At 40.4% G+C, this 20,420-nt stretch overlaps 1 protein-coding gene across 1 annotated transcript in view; it reads right to left on the reverse strand.

The window, feature by feature from the left end:
- The window catches only part of TLE1 (TLE family member 1, transcriptional corepressor), a 314,217-nt gene that overhangs the window by 290,369 nt on the left and 3,428 nt on the right, over positions 1-20,420 (reverse strand). The window contains 1 exon segment of the mRNA XM_029616666.1: positions 20,315-20,359. Within this exon segment, the coding sequence (XP_029472526.1) occupies positions 20,315-20,359 (45 nt within the window).

The following is a 20,420-nucleotide window of genomic DNA, read 5'->3' on the forward strand; positions in this document are numbered from 1 at the left end:
ACCCAGGCCTGATTATAGCAGTGCCAGATTTTAGACACCCTAGTTAGCATACTCTACAGGAACTATGCCTAATTAAAATGAGTGAACAGGATTAAATGATAGGAGAGATGTTTATGACAGAGGGAAGGAAATGATGCAGAGATGTCTGGAATAAGTGAGATGGTAAAGCCAGAAAGTGAGTGGAAGAGAAATAGATGATTAGTTCTCTTAAGAATTGCTTCCAATATACCTTTGTGGTTTTTAGTCTTATTGGATGGAAGTAAGGCCTTTCAGAGAAAACGTAGGGTTTGGGAAGAAAAAGGTTGGATAGCAGATCCCACTTATAGATCTTCTGAATGCAACTCAGACTCAAATATTTGTCATAGGGAAATTGTACAGTTAAGAGTTTGTTCTGGGAGGATTCAAATACTGAAACTGCAAAAAGTTTGGTGTTCATTGTGGACACTAAAATGATGATGTATGGATGTTGCACAATATGGTGGCAGTATCCTCCCAAATGCATTGCTTTGTTCTAATTATATTAAAAAAAAAAATTCTTTTAACTTCTACAAAAATATAAACACAAAAAAAAAAAATGTTAAACTTCATAGCACTGTGTACTGCTTTGGACCTTGTTCAACTATTAAGAGCACTCACTGGATACATTTCCCTTCTCCAATTCCAGTGTTCTCAGCAAGCACAGTTCCTCTGCAACCAATGCCCAGTCACAGAGAACAACCCAGTCCACTTGCAGCTGTACTTGCTGCAAGTGAACAGCAGCCAACTGGCAGGGTCAGCCGTTGTCAGGATGCTAAGAGCTTCTCTTCCCACACTTCTTTACGTGTCAGGGCTCTTCTTAAACCAAAACAGAACAAAGAGAAACATCAGCACCCCGCAGCAGGCCCGACTCTCTTGTAACACTCCTGTCAACCACTGCCCAGTGTTTGCGGATTTCATTCTACTGCTCCTAAATAAGATGGACTTAGATACATTAAGCACTGCACTTAAAAAAATTAAATTACATTTGATAGCTTACCTCTTTCCAGGTCGACAGTCTATTTATTTAAATTTGCAGCCTGTGTTTTGTTTTGATGCAGAAGTTATTTGACAGCATACTTGATAAAGTTACATACATATATACATAGGGAGACTCGGATTAAGCTTGACACCCATTTCTTATTTTTGAGGCCTGCTGATGTGAGAGAGGGTAGTGGGGACGGCAGGTAGGATTCCAGACTAGCAATTATTACTGGTATAGGATTGTCAGTACTCACAGTGGGCTGTTCTCAGATGAGTTTAGGCATCCTTTACCACCCTCCCATTCACCATTGCTCCAGAGTCATTAGCAGTTACACCCAGGGAAAGGAGGGAGTTTAAAGGAATAATAATGGGGTCTGTAGAAGTGAAGACAGGTTACGTAGGAGGATAACAAGCTGTTTATTTTTCTGAAGCTAAAAACTCCCTAAGTTAACTGATCACTCACTCAATATGGCATTTTTTTCCTAGATTGAACATTGGGGGGGGGGAAAAAAAACCCACCCTCTCTAAAAAGTACAAAATGTTTTTATTATACAAGCTTAAAAGCAGAACAGAAAGGAGAAGGTCTTTGAAAGTGGGCATAAGACAGTACAGAATACCCTCAGAATCTTTGATGGCTATATTAAAGGATCTGTCAGTTTGGAAAAAAAAAAAAAAAACTACCATTTGAATCTGTTAGAATGTGTTTAAACAAAATGGTAATATTACTCAAACTTCTACACCCTGTACAAACACTGCTTTGATTACCAAGCAGGATGTAATATAGAAACTGGTCTTGTACTCTCTCAGAGAGGAGCGAGTTTTGGTGGTGGGAAAGAATAGCAGAGCAGGGAGAGAGAGAGAGTATCTATTTAATAAGACATTTATAATCCAGTGTATCCATGGTTCTAAGCATTGAGTACATAAAAACTAATTAAAAGATTTAAAAAAAACCCAGGACAATAAACAAACAATATACAAGAACTTCCTCTGCAAATGCAGGCCATTACTTTAACATAAAATCATTCTAAGAGCTTTCATAAAATGCTGCAAGAAGCAATAGGGTCAAAAATCCACAATAGTCCAGCAAGCCAGTGAGTTTTGTGAACTTCAAAATAGCCTAATTAAAAAAAAAAAAAATCCACTGATTATTCATGAGCTGCATTTGCAATGGAAGTGCATGCAAATTTTTCCTGCATATTCACTGTAGATATCCTGAAAAAACCAACCAGCAAATGACACTGCGTTGCCTACCTTGGTTGAAGATTATGGAAGAGGTATTCAAAATTTCTTAATCAAGGGAAATACAAATTTTATACCAAGCCTAGAAAATTGTGCTTAAAATATGGAATCAAGTTGATGGATCAGGATGAAGGAACTGTATTACCTCTTCAGCAGATTAAAGACGAACTGGGTCATTCATCAAGCCGCGTAGGGCTCTAACGCACATATATCACGCAATATATGCTATATTTTGCATCTCCTCACCCAGATACCTTCCCCTATTTTAAATTACCTTATCTGTATGCGATTTGTATGCATGAATAATGCAAATGCATGCAAAAGTGGACATTAATAGTCTATTTGATGCAAATATATTGTCGCAGCCACCGAGGTGGTGGTCAGCCACGATAAAACACCATCTCCTAGGTAAGTGTTAGATATGTGGCGGGAGGCCCAGGACCCCAACACAGGTCCTGAGGGCTCCCACTGCACATTTAAAAAGAGGCCCCAATAAAAAAAAAAAAAAAACACAACACAAAACAGGGAGGTTGAGCAGAGGTCAGTGCTGACCCCATTTCAACCCAGGGCTGCTGATCAAGTCTCCCCCAAAAATGAAAAATTACTGCAAATATGTATGGGGTGGCAGCCACCACCCCCCTCTCACACACACCCAATAGTTCCACCCTCTTATGTTATTCTGGATCCCACGTCAGGGATGGATGCACCTTTGCACCCATCCCGGTTGGTGCCATTTTCCAAGATAGCACAGACTTGACCTTGCCCCAACTATGGACAGGTCAGCGACATTTTGGAAAATGGCACTATCCGGGAGGGGTGTGAGGGTGCACCCATCTCCAAAGCAGGATCCAGGATGAAGTAAGGGGACTCTGGATAGGGGCGGGGGAGGGAACACCACATGTATAAATTTCAAATTTTGTGTTTTGTTGGGTTTTTTTTTGGAGGAGGAGTCGGGGCCAACAGTTGAGGCAGCTCCAAGTAGAAAAAAGGGGTCAGCACCAGCCACTGTGCTACCTCTCTATGTGGCTATGGTTTATAGGTTTATATTTTGGGGGGCCAACAGCCCTTTAAGACTATGGCAGTCCCGAGGTGGAGACTGGCATCAAGTTAAAAGGCTGCTCACCTCATTCTTGTGTTGCGTGTTTGGCCATAACAAAAAAGTACGCATCATTGAACAGCTATGTGTTTCAGGGGAGGGGCCCCCACTATCATGGTGACACCCCCTGCAAAACAAATACAGCAGCTTGATGAATCTAAGATTAAATGGGGTATCCAAACCCAGACATATTTAAACTTAATACACTGGATAGCAAATCGAGAATATAAACACACACAATTATAAATTAATAAGAAAGAAGTCAAAAACGATGTGATACTTTCTAATCTTTGTAAAATGTCTGGCCACTTCAGACACAGAAATGATTCATAAGCACCTTGAGAAACCAGCAAGAACACTTGGGAGATGGATTATATCAATAGATCTTTTCTGAACTATGGTTAGACACCTCAGTAGCCTATTTTTCAGGAGAAAGCAGTTTAAAATAATTCATAGGGCATACAAAGAGTCTGTCAAGGCATACAAAAAGGGAATTATTCCCTGAGAAACATGTAGCAGATGTAAAGAGTCTCCAGAGACACTGCTCATCTTTTCTGATCATGCGATAAAATTCTCAGGTTCTAGAAGGAAACCTACATGCAGTTAAGGAAAAAAAAAAAAACATGTATGCAACAGAATCTGAAAGATCCTTAAAATTAGTTACACTGGGTAACTGACAAGGAAGGAAAAAAAGCATTAGCAGATATGAAAGTTTATCAATGTATCATTTATAACAGAAAAGAATATAGCCCTGGTACAATGGATATTCCTGGGGGAATTCTTCTCCCACACAGAATTCTTCATTTGCCCAGCAGAATTCAGCAAAGGGACCAGGAACCAGCAATGCAGGCCATAAGGAGGAATCATGAGTGTCAATGTTGGCCCTCACAGGCCAGGAAGGAGGCTGTTGCTACAGTTGCTGGCCTGTAACAGACAGAAAAGGTAGCCTACAAGACCACTAAAGAGGAGTTTGGAGGAGAGGGCATGGTTTTGGAGAAAATGAGCTGAGAAGGGGGGTTCCGAACAGGGGGAGGATGAGCCTTGCTGGGAAAGCGAGAAAGCTGGAGGTCTTGCTGGGGGAACAAAAGAACTAATGGTTAAGAACATAAGAAAATGCCATACTGGGTCAGACCAAGGGTCCATCAAGCCCAGCTTCCTGTTTCCAACAGTGACCAATCCAGGCCATAAGAACCTGGCAAGTACCCAAAAACTAAGTCTATTCCATGTTACCATTGCTAATGGCAGTGGCTATTCTCTGAACTTAATAGCAGGTAATGGACTTCTCCTCTAAGAACTTACCCAATCCTTTTTTAAACACAGCTATACTAACTGCACTAACCACATCCTCTGGCAACAAATTCCAGAGTTTAATTGTGCGTTGAGTAAAAAAGAACTTTCTCTGATTAGTTTTAAATGTGCCCCATGCTAACTTCATGGAATGCCCCCTAGTCTTTCTACTATCCGAGAGAGAGTGCGAGAGCTAAGCTTGGAAGATAAGAAGAAAGGAAATGTATGGGGGGGGGGGGGGGGGTTGATCTGACAGGGAGGGAAAGATTCAAAACAAAAACAAAAAAGGGGGCCAGGCTTTATGATGGAAAAAAAACTCAGCTAAAGAAAGTTAAAAATAATGCATCTTTGAGCAACTTTATTCTGTGTTGCATATACATTACTACTCAAAGATAGTGATTATTCTTTTTAAACAGTATAAAGTCTGCAAAATTTTAAAACGACGTGCACAGAATTCATCCAGGAGTAGCTCCCCAATAATCCATCATCTTTGTAAATTGGCTGCATAACGTTTTTCTGTGTCTGGTGTAGCAAGGTTCCCCCCCCCCCCCCCACCTTTTTTACAAGCTGTTAATATCAGTGGGTTTTTTTCATAGGTTACTTGAAGTTCACAAAGACAAGTTGGCTGGCTGAACCATTGTGGATTTTTGACCCTCCTGGTCCTTGCAGTATTCATGAAAGATCTCTTACAACGGCTTTATGTTAAAGTAATCTTGACGCGCATTTGCAGCAGTGCTCTTGTATAATGTATGTTTGTCTTATATGAAGATGTAGATGACCAGGTTTTTAAAAGCTAACTGGAACTTTAATTCTCAAAAGAAAAGAAAGTGAGCTAAACAAATTTATTTACCACCTGGAATTTTATAAGCATCTTACCAATAAAAGCAGGAAAACAGTACATACCAGAGTGGGACAAATATTAAAAAATCCTAAGCAACAGGTAATTTTTAGGAGCCAAGTGAGGATGATGAACTTGGGTCCTTGAGAGCCACAAGAAATATGACTTTCAGGACAGCCAAATTTTGCAAATAATCAAAAGTATGCACACATAAATCTCAAATACTCATTGTGGAAATCCTGAACAAACAGCCAAGTGTGCAGAAGCAGAGGACCAGAATTTATCACTGACTTGACACACACTCCCCCCTGCATTCCTCTTCCCCTTTCCATCTCTCTCCAGGCTGCTACTCTCTTCCCTCCCACCTCTTTTACCCTCCCACTCACTCTTCCCCAGGATGCTCCTGTTTCTTCACCCCCTCCCCCCCCCCCCAAACATGGTGCACCTTTTCTTCACTTCTACCCCTTATGTGTATCTCCTTTTGCCTAGCCCTCCCAAACTAGTCTCCATCTGACCAGGGTTGGTGGCTGCAGCACATCAGCAATTGTTCCTCCTCCTCCTCACTCATGTGGGACCACGAACGATGTGTCATGTGGGCCCGTGTGTATGAGGTGGTGGCACAATCGCCATCGCTAGAAGGAGCAGGAATGGTGTTGGCCCGCAGGCAAAGAAAGGAGTGGGAGCAACACTGGCCCACCCAACAGGAGGGAAGAGGTGGCGTCCCATCGGTCACGCAGGAGGAAGAAGGCAGCTGCAGCCGACTGTGCACTCCAGAAGAGTGAGCACGTGCAGGACAATGAGGATTATATAAAAGCATAATTATTTTTAATTGTTGTGTGTTGAAGGCCAGAGGGGAGGGGAGCACTTACAGCACCTTATATCCTTTGCACTGTCCCTGCATAGGACACCGCAGTAAAGAAAACTGGGGGCTGGCTGTATAGAGAGAGCATGAGATAGCAGCCTCCTAGGCTCCTCACCCCTTTCCCTAACATTTTTCCTAATTAAAAAAGTCTCAGGAGGCAAAGGGGGAGGGAGGAACTCAAGCTATGTCCCTCCATTCAGATATAATTTCTAGGGATGTGCATCGTTTTTTTTAAACAAATTAAAATATCATACGATATTTCCTAATTTGTCATGTATCAGGGGTCCCCGAAAATTATAGGAAAACCCCATGAAATTTCATGAGGTTTTCTTTTTTTTTTTTTTTTTTGGGGGGGGGGGGGGAGGGGAGAAAGGGCACACAGAAAAAAAAAAAAGACCCAACCCTTCAGATCTAATTATTTACAATCCCCTACCCTCCTGACCCCCCCCCCCCAAAAAAAAAAAAACTTGCCTAAAGTCCCTGGTGGTCCAGCAGGGATTCCAGGAGCAGTGTCCCCCTCTCGGGCCGTCGGCAGCCACTAATCAAAATAGCGCCAGTGGCCCTTAACCCCTGTCACATGGTAAGGGCAATCGGTGCCATTGGCTGGCCCCTGTCACACGATAGGAGCAATGGATGACCCGTGACATTTTTTAAGATGGTGCTGGCCATCCATTGCTCCTACCATGTGACAGGGGCCAGCCAATGGCACAGATAGCCCTGTCACATGATAAGGGCAAAGGGTGGCACTGGTGCCATTTTGTTTACTGGCAGCTGACAGCCCGAGAGAAGGAGATCGCTCCTGGGACCCATGTTGGACAACCAGGGACTTTAGGCAAAGTTTTGTTTTGGTTTTTTTTTTTGGGGGGGGGGGGTTCCGATCAGGACAGTCGAAAAAAAAAACAAAAAACAGTCAGAACTGCGGGAAACAAAATTTCCCGCAGTTCTACGAAAACGAAACCGATTGCTGGTACGATACACATCTCTATAATTTCACTCCTGCAGCAGCAGAGATTTCTCCTCCTCTTTACCAGACCTACGTAGGTTGAAAATACTGACAAGAGTACTAAACCATCCTACTTTGGAATCTGAGTGCCAGCACTAAAATATTTGATGCTTGGTTAGAAAACATCCAGTCCTGGTACACAGTGCCTTACCAAAAAAAAAAAAGAGTATGCTCACAGCGCACAGGGTATGGCACCAGTGAATCCTGTACCTAAAGGCAGATTAGGAAGACAGTTTTATCAGCAGGATAGGAAAGTGGGTGCGGGGCTGTAAATAAATCAAAATCTTCCTTTTTCCAAAGTCAATATGGCTTTGTCTTTTCCAAATCTGAACCTATTGGTAATTTACAATTGAAGCAGTATGGTTCCTGTATTAGTTCACCTGAATATTATAGAAATAAAATAGTCGGCCACCAAATTCACAGCTGAAACAGTATTATCTACAGCTCATTTGTTGACCTTTATTTCTTAGTAATTTATGAATGAGATCTCTTGTAAAATTTAAAAAAATAATTAGTTCACAATAGCACTAAACAGTACAAAATTTAAAGTGACCCCCCCTCTCATTCAGTGTCACATACACAATGAGCACTGAAGATCTGAATCACACCAGGACACCCGCCAGTGCTGTAAAGCTGGCAATAACCATGAAGGAAGGGTCTAGCATGCAAAGTCAGAGATGGAAAAATATTTTATGGAAAAAATTAAAAAATAGATAGAACTTAGACACTAGCCAAAATTTGTGTCATTCACTTGCTCTTTTTGGATTATTTTTTTTTAGTTTTTGTTTTCCTCTATGCATCCTCCTCCATCCTTCTCCCTCCTTCCAACCTCACCCCTTTCCTAGCACTCCTCCTCCTCCTCCAGGACCCAGCAACAGTGGTACACCTGCAGGAGCAACTATAACTTTCTCATGCACTAGACACCACAACTCGACTTTCCATATGTTCATCATGCCCGCCTTGCCACTACATGTGAGTCAGCTTTCTCTATTGCTGCTCCAATTTCTAGAATACGCTACCCTTTGAGCTTTGGCTAGAAGACTCCTTAAAAAAAAATTCTGAATGCATTTAAAAATGTATTTACTGAAATTAGCCTTCCCCTAATGCATTAAGACTCCCTGCATTATTTTCTGTGATAGAATAAGTTTTTGTTGACTTGATTTTTTGTATTTTATTTGTATTGTATGTTTTTATTTTGTGAATGTAACGTTTGTAAATCACTTAGACCAATTTGCGTTAAGCGATTAATAAGAACATAAGAACATAAGAAAATGCCATACTGGGTCAGACCAAGGGTCCATCAAGCCCAGCATCCTGTTTCCAACAGTGGCCAATCCAGGCCATAAGAACCTGGCAAGTACCTAAAAACGAAGTCTATTCCATGTTACCATTGCTAATGGCAGTGGCTATTCTCTAAGTGAACTTAATAGCAGGTAATGGACTTCTCCTCCAAGAACTTATCCAATCCTTTTTCAAACACAGCTATACTAACTGCACTAACCACATCCTCTGGCAACAAATTCCAGAGTTTAATTGTGCGTTGAGTAAAAAAGAACTTTCTCCGATTAGTTTTAAATGTGCCCCATGCTAACTTCATGGAGTGTCCCCTAGTCTTTCTACTATCCGAAAGAGTAAATAACCGATTCACATCTACCCGTTCTAGACTTCTCATGATTTTATTTATTTATTTATTTTTCGCTTTTTTATATACCGATCTTCTTACATTGGATGCAAATCAAATTTTAAACATCTCTATCATATCCCCCCCTCAGTCTTCTCCATGCTGAAAAGTCCTAACCTCTTTAGTCTTTCCTCATAGGGGAGCTGTTCCAGTCCCCTTATTTTGGTAGCCCTTCTCTGTACCTTCTCCATCGCAATTATATCTTTTTTTGAGATGCCCTCTCCCCACCTTAAAAAACCTTCTCCCCGAGCCCTGACAGCAGATGCTATCTTAACTCTCACTCCCTGGCCAGGACTACCACAGCCTCAAACCCACTCAGTAGCCAACAGCTGATTCTCACTCCCTGAGCCAGGGTCTTTCATTGATTGCCAGGCCCTGAATTTTGAGTGCCTGGGATTTTTCCAGTCCACACTACTGTGTCTCTGATAGGTAATTAAAATGTTCTGGCACCAAATCAAGATAGCCTTCCAAGCAGAAGTGGAAAGAACTTGGCTGCCCTAGAAGTTGAGGGGGACTGGGGGAATATAAGCAGGATGCATGTACGTGAGGCCTGAGATAATGCCTTGGACTTATGCCATCTAAAGCATGGCTCCCCAAACTTGTCCTGGGCACCCTAAAAGCCAGATGGGTTTTCAGATTATCCACAAGTCATATGTATGAGAACAGTTTACATATGCTGGGTCTCCAGTGCATACAGAATTCTCATATGCATATCCAATGTGAATATCCTTAAAAAAAAAAAAAAAAAGACTGGCTGTGGGGTCCCCAGGAAAAGTTTGGGAATCCTTGTGCCCAGCCAGCATATCTCTTCCCCACCTCCTTTGTAGGAATATACTACACACAACACTAGCTTTTAAGAACCAAACACTTCTGTGAAAACATCTCTTAGACTGGATTCAGGGCACAGTAATCTTATTAGGAATGGGGGAAAAAAAGAAAACAAATTTCCAGTGGCCAGATACTTTAAATTAATCCCTGCTGTAGCTCTTACCACCCTAACAGGGCAGGCATAGTCATGCTCAAAGTCTGATCAAGAGTCAGCTAAAATTAAAGACCTCATGCTGTCTAGCTTCCTCCCAATCCTAAACTACCCTTTCATTTCCACTCACAGGCTGTACACACCTTTAAAAAAAAATGACAGAAATGATAAAAGGCATCAGCATTTTGTTCAGAGTCAATTTTCTTCTCAGCCATCAACTAGATGTACAAGAAAAGAGAGAGGGAGAGAGAGCGCGAGAGCAAAAACAGTCCTTCCTTTCTAATTCAAAAATCCATACTTGTCATTGCCCTTGCAAACTGCTAAACAAGCAGTATTGGCAGTTCGCTTGTGTTCTGTAATATATTTACTGCAAATCCCAATGGCTTCCCTTTCTAATGCAGTTTTCTACTGCGTCTGTTCTTGTCAATACAGTGCTTGGTCACCTTACTTGTAAACTGCTTTGACCAAGTGTTTTCCTAATACTCCAATCAAGCTGGACGAGAAGAGATGCAAAAAAGTGAAGCCAAGACAAGCAGACAAGGACTTTAAGAGCCTACTGTCAAAGTTACAATGTATATCAGTTTAGAGGAGCAAACAATTCAGATCACTAATCACTCTCTGCCATACACTGTCAATGCGAGGTTTTGCGCTAAATTTTCTAAGTGAGAAAACTTTGCTGCCACTCTGTTTGATGCCTTAAATATTGCATTACCTATAAAGGTACATTTTAAATGGCAAACATTTGATTGTATTTCATCTTGAATTCATTTACTGTGGATCCCCTGAAGGTTAGAGGTTGGAAATGAAGAAAAGGGTACATGGGGGTAACCTGCATGGAGCGGCAGTTACTACCCTTAATCAGAAGGCATGGGGTTTACTACCATTAACTGATTAGCCTTGATGCTTTTGGTCCAACTGCCACATTGTACTCCGCTTCAACAGCAGGGGCTGGGGGAGGAGGAGAATTGGATTCACATGAAAAAGGCAACACCAGGCCCTGAAAAAGCACAGGACTGCTTCTACCACCAAGACCAAATGTAAAGCATGCTCAAGCAGTATGTCAGATTGTAAATATTACTACCTTTAAACATAAGGCTTGGAGGTAAATCAGCACGGAGAGGCAGCCACTAAAAACAGAGAAAGGGGTAACCTACATGGAGCGGCGCGGCGGTTACTACCTAATCAAACTTGCTGGGCAGACTAGATGGCCCATTTGGTCTTTTTTTTTGCCATTGTTACTATGTCTATCTTAATTTTACTTTCATTAATTTGTCATTATGACTATCTTTGTGTCACATTTGTACGGTAGTTACTTTTTGTTCTATTTTTGTTTTACGTGCAGTTTTACACATGTTATGCTGCTCCCCGCCTAAAGGTTGGAAGAGTACAGTCATTTTTTTTTTTTTTTTTTATAAATTAAACTCTTGAAGTTATACTGAAATCTGATAATTTGAAAGTATATTACACACCTATATGCATGAAAAATAAAAATCAGCCAATATTCAAACAAAAAAGAAAAAAAAAAAAAGATGAGCTTATATTTCTGATTACTATTCACAAGTAAATCTATTTCCAGTTTTTCCTTGTCATCATTCAAACTGAAGAAAAAAATACATTGGTGGTGTAACAAAGCTGAATTGATGCGTAAAAATCACTCACAAATGATTACTAAGCAAACAGGAAAAAAAAAACCCCTTCGGTACGCTTTGAAATCTCCATTACTAAACCATACCATCTTATGAAAGAGCTGTAGAGAACTACGTAAGCCTCTTAGTTCCTTTCCATTTAACGGACTACAAGAGACAGTGATGTTTTAATGAGAGAACAGTAAAGATTTGGGCACTGAATATGGATTCTTTAAAAGGGTTCCACCTGACAGAACGACTTAAGTGGCTCTGTCTAAACAACATTTCTTAATGTTATTGACCAACATATGTTTCTGTGCATACGAAGGGAGTTTTGAAAAGGGTTAGAGGGAGGAAAGCTAAAGTGGAGTGGCAATGAATAGGAAATCTGCTTCCACACAGGTTATAAAGATCACTGCAATCCACCCCATGACACAAAAGACCCACCTGTCACTTTTGGGACAGCAGTAACTCAGCAAGTACTAAAGCAGCTTATATGGCCTGTCAGTGGGTCCAACAGTGATGAATCTTTATTTGGCTGCTTGCCACCCTGAACAAAAGCTAATCTTACGCCTAAACAATCTGAGCTTTAAGCACACGGGAAGCTTTGTCTGCTGACCTATTCTAGAAGATGACAGACAGGGCCCACAAAAACAAAAACAGCCTCAGTGTCTGATGACAGCAGCCCTTCAAGTACAGTATAGCTATTAACACTCCATGGGCTCTGAAAGAGCAACACTAAAAACACACACCAGCTAAGGGTATTTCAATCCTCCCCCAACCCCCAATTTACTTTTAACAAAAGAACATTTGGATTGTACTGACCATTCTCCTGAAAGCCTTTAAAATTCATGCCCTTCACTTACGGATTATGTAGCATTACCTGGAAAAGAAGGGGGGGGGGAGGCAGGAAGGTCTAGGAGTAACCACCTGTCTCTCCATGTCTTCTGGACAAGCTGAACCAGTCTTGGTTTTACTCCATTCCTTCTGTAAACCTCTTTTGATCAGAGATTGTCTTCAAAGAAAAGCAATATAAGTATAAATATAGATATATTCTATATTTAGTATAGAGAGAGAGTTTTCTATATGTCTAGGAAAAGTAGAATATTCCTCCAACACAGAGTTGGAGAACTCCAGTCCTCCAGAACCACAAACAGGCCAGGTTTTTCAGGAGATCCACAATGAATATGCATGAGATAGATTTGCATGCAATGGAGGCAGTGCATGCAAATCTCTCATATGCATGTTTATTGTAGATAACCTGAAAACCAGGCCTGTTTGTGGCACGAGGACTGGTGTTTGCCATCACTGTACTAACACAACAAGGTAAAAATCAGGACTGGCTCTTCCTGTCCTAAAGACATGGAGCCGCCAGTCGACAACCCTACCCAGTCAGGGATGGGAAAGATTTGAACAGGAGGTGAGAGGTCAGATGCCTTTTGCCTCAGGCCCTATTCATTTCCTAAGTCTATTAAAATTCAGAAAATGCCCTCTCCGGGGAGGGCAAGTGATCATTATAAGCCACTTTACTAACAAATACAGAAAATGAAGAGTATGTGAAGGAGCTGAACTAGTAGGTCACTGAAAGTACAAGTTGCCAAGGTGCTTCCCATTTGTTTACATTAGTAGGCATCCACATTAAAGCCAACAAGGAAGTTTAATACAGAAAGGAATCTTCAATTTTACAATGAAGTATAAACTGCAATAGAAACATTACTAAAAGCAGTAATGCACCAGTGAGACTCACAAATATCTGGTGTGTCATACAAAGTAAGCCACAAGCACAGCCACTGCCATTTTCAGCATTAACAGATAGACTAAAAATGCTGGTTTTCCTCCCTCAAAAGTGGAGAAGCCTGGGGTGGAGAACTAATAGCATACCAATTAAGGGTACACTTGCTTTTTCCTATTAAAAAAAAAAACTCTTATCAGATAAGAAATTCAATTCAAATATGAACATCAAATTAAGCATCATGGGGATTAATCTTGCAGTCCTGAAAATAAAAAAAAGGTCAACTAAGGGAAGATAAAAGTGACCTAAAGATTTAAACAGCTTATGTCGGCCCAGTCACACTGTGGTAGTGCCACTCACTTCTGTGCACGATATCTGGGTCCAACTCCTGCTTCCCAGGTCAGCAAGATCTGGGGAATAGATCCTGGAGGGGATGGATTATCAGCCACTGATTGACAGTGACACCTCCTGGCTGGACTTAGGATCCATTGTTTTATGGCCCCTCCCAGAGTCTGCCACTGCGACAGCTGGGCCAAGCTAAGGAGATATTAACATGGAGGGAAAAAGCCCCCTGAGGCTGCAAATAAAGGCTCACAGTGCCGAGGATCAACAGAGACTGGTTCGGATTGAGCTGGGAGACCACAGGAGAAAAAAAAAACTGCTGAGCACAAAAAATAAAACTCAGCAGGTCAGTACCATAAGCAAACTTCCAGTATTCCTTTGTTTAAAAAATGTATAGACCGCTTATCAACATTTCTGGGTTATTTACAATAAAACAATCATAAATCCTAATACATACATATCTGACACTGCCCACTATTTAAAAAAAAAAAAAAAAAAAAAGAGTTTACTATATTCCTGTATGTTCTCTACCAAAATCAAAATTAGTACAACTCTTTATAGTTTCAATTATATGGGTTACTGCAGGGGTTGGCAATTCCAGTCCCTGAGTGCTGGAAGCTGATCAGATTTTCAGGATATCCTTAAAGAATATGCATTGATATGCAATGGAGGCAGTACATACATCTCATGAATATTCAAGGTGGATAATCTGAGAACCTAGACAGCTTGCGGCACTCGAAGACTGGAACTGTCTACCCCTGGATTACTGCATTGACCAACGAAACACTTCAAGCACTCTTATAAGCTACCACAGTGACAATAGTGACCACAGGGACCAAAGCAATTAGTACAAAGCTTCCATTTTGGTCTGGATGACAAACTTGTAAAATGTCACTGGTCCATAAAAGTTAACATCCTCCAAAAGTTGGGACAGTAAAAATCAGTCCAAATAACTGTCCTCACCGCTTATCCAAGCAGTCTGACAAGATAATAGAGTCTAAAGGACATCTGCACCTCCACAATGCTTTCCTTGCATTAATGTAATATAGCATGGAGAAAAGAAAAGGAAAAACACCAACTATGCAGAGTGTTAACATATTAACACTTCCTTATCTCAGGATACATACAAGTGACCCACATATATATTGAAGACATGGTAACAGGCATACAAAAAGGTAGCTGAAGTAGCAGAAGTTTGAAATTGGTGAGCAGTATTGCCCAATCGTAGCTAAACTAGCAGGCCAATGCAATTACATGTGCTCAGGCTAGCACATCCATAGCCCCTCATGCAATAAGGGGATCAGCGCATAGCTAATAGCACTCATCATATGTAAATACCATGTTGATAAGACTATTAGCTAGTACCCCCTTATGTAAAAAAAATAAATGTGCACCTGATGCGCACATTTTAACCCTCAAAAATTATCAACCCCGGAGCCCCAAATGTTTAAACAGAAAAGCAGAAAATACTGCTGTTCTGTGGTTCCTCCAACTTAATATCATGGCGATATTAAGTCAGAGGAACCATAGAAAGCAGCAGGACAAAAGAAAAATTAAAAAAAAAAAAAAAATAAGTCCCACCAGCAGACAGGTTAGGAAAACAGACGCTCAATTTATGAGTGTCCATTTACTTAATCTGTGGCTGTGCACAGGTTAGGAAAGTGGATGTAAAGTTGAGCATCCGTTTTCCTAACCCACGCACAGCCACTTCTCCTGGGCGCCCGATGTCGAGGCGGCACTAGGGACGCACAATTTCCCCTAGCACCTCCTTTTTAATGCAGCAGCTCATTTGCTACTGCATCGTGTGCCCGGAAGAGATGGATGGGCGCACATTAAGAAAGCGGGTGCTCAATCACGAGCACCAGTTTTTCCCACTTGGATATTGCATCGGTCTGTAGGGTTGAAGTCTTGATGATTGGTGTTACAGTTCACCTATCACTCCAGCTTCAACCCTAGCTAGCTGCACTTGGCAATACTGCTCACCAATTTCAAAACTTTTCCTACTTCAACCACCTTTGCATGTTTCTTATCTCAGTACAGTAAGGGACAGCTGTGCCAGTACTTCCAAACACACAGCAAAAGCAAGTAATAGGACTTTCCTCATCTCTCAATTAAAAATTCTTTAAACACTTGTTCCTTACATTCCCCTTGTACTCACAGGAGTCGCCATGATCAAAACAGTGTCACATGAAACGTGCTCCAACTGCTGTATGGTAGTAAAAACAATGCTATGCAGCCTCAAAACATTTTAAAGTTATTCAATTATTTAGTACACCCTGGAAAGTTATGCAGTTATGCAACAGCATAATTTTGCACATAATTCAGAGTGCTCATAATCATGCTAATTTGCATAATACCTAAGGGTGCCCAAGAGCTCTTCTTTGATTGGCAAAATGAACATGTAGTGACATTCAGGTATTCCAGATGCCAATTAGGAGGTACCGTGTTCCCGCCAGCAGACAGGCTGCAAGCCTGAATTTTGAGGTCAGAAGGGAGAAGACTGCAGAGGGACATTGCTGCCAGCATCCATCCCTTCCCCGCTCCTGCTGGTGAAGTAATGGCATTGTCTGAGCCCAGGTGAGTGCAGCTGGGAGCAGCCATGATTGCCTGGAATTACCTCGGGGAGAGGGTGGCAGACAGAGTTCTCTATGAATGTCACATGCAGCCTGCAGAGTCAGAGTGCTTCAGGAAGATCTGAGATGAGGGGGACAGATTCAGTCAATATAGCCTGTGAAAGGAGCTCCACAGTGAGTTGAGGCCTGATGGTGTGAAATGGGAGATTGATCCACAGTGAGTTTAGGCAGTTGGGAGACTGATGCTTGGCTGGAGGATACAGCACAGTCTATCTATAGAACCTCCACCTAAAATCCACCTGCCAGATTAGGTACATTCAATAGTTGGGGGGGGGGGGGGGAGGAGGGGCAGTGGAGCAGTAAGGAAAGAGTTATCAACAGGGAAAAAGGCAGAGGAGATGTGGAAGAAACACAAACATGAAGGCTAGACAAAGATTGCATGCCACTAAAAATGAATTTGCTCCAAATAGTCTTCACTCACTGCAACACAAAAGATTTAAAATTCTTGTGTTGCAGTGCTGGATGGAGAAACAGAATCCTAGCGGGAGAGGGAAGAGCGACATCCACAATTTTGACTCTGTTCCCAAATGTGGATTTTTTTTCTACTAGAAACTCTCCAGAGTATAATTCAGATTTAATTTCTCTCTCAACACTTTTGGGCAACTGGGTATCAATGACCCCTAGTGAAATCTACTGCAGAATACACAGTTCCTCAGGGACTGAGTCTTGAAGCTCCACTAGGGAGCAGGTTGGAAATTCTCTTAGCATGAAACAAGTCCAAACCTCAGCTAAAATTAAAAAAAAAAAAAAAATTCATAGCCTTTAGTTTTTTGAAGCTAGTTTCACCTCTTGAAGATGTATAATGCTGTATTGTAATCACTGAGCATAATTGTAGAGCCTTTCAAATTTCAGTTGTAGATGTGCCCCTAAGAATTTTTCTGAGACCAGTAATGTATGAAACTGACAAGCTGCATAGATCAGACAGCATAGTTGAAAACCCATTTGAAGAGATGATCACATAACTCAGCAAAATGCAATTTGATACTTGTATGCTGTGGTCTAGAAAGCTCATGTATTACATCTTTGTTGGCCCTTTAAAATGTATCACAGCCTACAGAAAGACTCCTGGCATATATATTTGCAATTAAAACCCACCAGTTGGGGGGGGGGGGGGAGGGAGGGAGAAACAAACAAACAAAAAAAAAAAGACACCTTATGAAGTGCTTCACACAGGACTCAAACCAAGAAAACATTAAAACCCATTCTGAGAGAGAAAAAAAAAAAGAAAGGAAGCAGCCTGCTTCCCCAGCTATTCCCCAGTAACAAAGATGTTGTCAGAAATGACAATTTCCGTGTCCCCTGATGATGCCTTGCTAGCATTTGGTTATAAGCCATAAAGCAGGAATAATTTCAGCCTGTCAGGAGTCTAGCTAATGCCCAGTCTTCCCCTAGAGAGAACTCCTGTCAAACCTAATGAGAGCTCCAAAGGCCCTCTCTACAACATAATGAGCACTTAGGCCATGCTAGTGATCAGTCAGCAAAAAGCATCAATTTGAGCTCAGCTACACCCTCGGGTCTAGACGTCACCAGTTTTAATAAGAATTATGATTACTAGCTACCAAACGCCTCCTCCAGACTTATTGTTACTGTTTGAAATTTAGAACGGTGGGGTTAGCCGGCAAGACTGCAGAAGTATCTTTCTTCCAGAAGATAAGGTTCTTTCATCCACTGCAAACATAATATTAAAAAAAAAAAAAAAAAGCCAGAGGACAATTACAACACCATTTGGTGGCCAAATTATAGGCTAATGCTCATGCTTACATAATACAAGGCTCAGAATGAGAAAGCGTATATTTAAAGCTAATTTCACAGCACTGTTTACCACTAAGTTCCAACATTATATACCACAATTCGCTGAAGAAAAAAAAAAAAAAAAAGATTTAACAACCTCAAGGCACAGAGTAGCCAAGTATCATCTAAATCACAGGTCACAAGAGCAGCAAGTAGATAAAGCAGCGGAGAACTATAAGCATTAACCATATTTCAGTCCACAGAATCAGTGTCTTTAAATTTAAAAAATATGTATATCATATACACACACACACACACAAACTCTCCAAAGAAGTGAGACTAAACACTATTATGAATGAATATGGTAACAATTTAAAAAAAAAAATACATCTTTATTAACATTAGGACAAATCAGATAACATTTTAGAACACTTGAGCTTTTCCAAATGTATTGCATCAAATACCCATACACATTGTGAATGAGTAATTTGGCCACAAAGTAAAATATGACTCCTATTACAATCAAATCAGATCAAAGGCATTCATTACAATACTATTCCAGTGTAAATGAACACGTCACCATGTTATTACAACATTATGAACATCAAAATACATACAAACCACACAGGTGTTAACTGTTTTCAAAAGCGGTAACTTGTCACAGATTCTATTTGAAAAGCACCAATTCCAGGTCAAGTACAACAACAAAACAAACAAAAAAAAAAAAAAAAAAAACTTAATACATTCATAGATATGACCAATGGTACATATATTAAATAATCTACAAGAGATATCACATAAGTGATACATATGTGGATGTAATACATGAGCTTTCTAGATCACAGCAAACCGGTATCAAATTGCATATGGCTGAGTTATGTGATCATCTCTTCAAATGATTTTTCAACTATGCTGTGATCTATGCAGCATGTCAGTTTCAAACATTACTGGTCTCAGAAAAATTCTTAGGGGCATGTCTACAATTGAAATTGCCATATTGCAAGATTTGCCACATTCAGGGGAAAAGTCTACATCGGAAATACTAAACCTATTACCTTTTTCTCCAGATTTAAGGCCAGATAGCCAAAGCCTTTCTCTCCATGGCCACAAAATGGGAAAATAAAAGCCTACAGTACATCAGACCCCTAATTCTCTTTGTTTTGTTTTAACATTCACTACAAAATCTGAACTATTTGGCAAACAAAAAGAAAAACATTAAAAAGAAAAGAAAAAAAATGTAATCTGAAATTCACTTCTTTAAACAAAAATGGCTCCAAGTACACTGATGAACCAAGTCCTGAACTAATCAATTTCTCTGCTCTGCCCCAGCCGGTCAGCCCTGCTCTTTAATTTAATGAAACAAGAGTTTTAGACCAAATAGCACATCAAGCAAGTATTGTATTGTTGCACTTTGAAATGTGTCCAACTGTGCAACTTCATCTAATGATAATCTTTTTTAAGAGGCCATCGATTTCTTAAAGACTTATTGTACCAGCGCCTTGATGAAAAAGTGGACGTCAGCATATCTACAGAATACTTACACCCTGCCATTAATGCTTTCTTTGGCAGACAATGACTACTCAATTGAGGGTCCTCTGGGCTAAGCAATCATTTAGCCTTTCTTCTCTTACAGAGGTCCTTAGTGCCTTGTTCCAGTTCAATACTCTTTTTATTCACCATTATAGGAGCCATAAGTGTGAATTTTATGGGAACTTGCAAAGTCAAGACTTGTATAACTAGATCTTTCCAAGCCACTAATTTCCTCACTTTTATTTAAGGGTTTTTTGCTTTTTTAAGTGCTAAGATCAGAAAGGAATCTCAACATATACAGCACCAAATCAGTAATCTTGACCTATTTTATCTACACATTTTATAACAAAAATCAGTTAAACTTCCAGCTGGCATGTTCCATTTTCAACACACTGATTAAAAAGTCTATTTGATTAAATCAATGACAGTGCCAAACTCTTAATATTAAAAAGTATATATTTATACAGATCTACAGACATGTACTATAACAAACATCAAACAAAATGATTATTCAATTTGCTGGCAAGTCCTTCTACAAATGTATTTGCCGCATCTTTCAAAACCAATAGATAAAGAAACAGAATCTCTACAGAAAGCTGAATATTGCTCCAGGACCAGCCAGTCCTGCACCCTATTGCACTCCACATAACTTCTCATTCAGCTGTAATCTGCTCATATTTTAAATGGCTTAAATGCAAAACACAGTATAGCAATTTTAAAGAAAAATCATTTCCTACCTGTTTGTGCATTTCAATATTTAATCCATATGACATTTCATAATACTGTGAAGATTAAAAAAAAACAAAACAAAAGCCAAACATTAAAGCATGTACATCGTGCATA

The sequence above is a fragment of the Rhinatrema bivittatum genome, chromosome 1, assembly GCF_901001135.1.
Source record: "Rhinatrema bivittatum chromosome 1, aRhiBiv1.1, whole genome shotgun sequence".
Lineage (NCBI taxonomy): Eukaryota > Metazoa > Chordata > Amphibia > Gymnophiona > Rhinatrematidae > Rhinatrema > Rhinatrema bivittatum.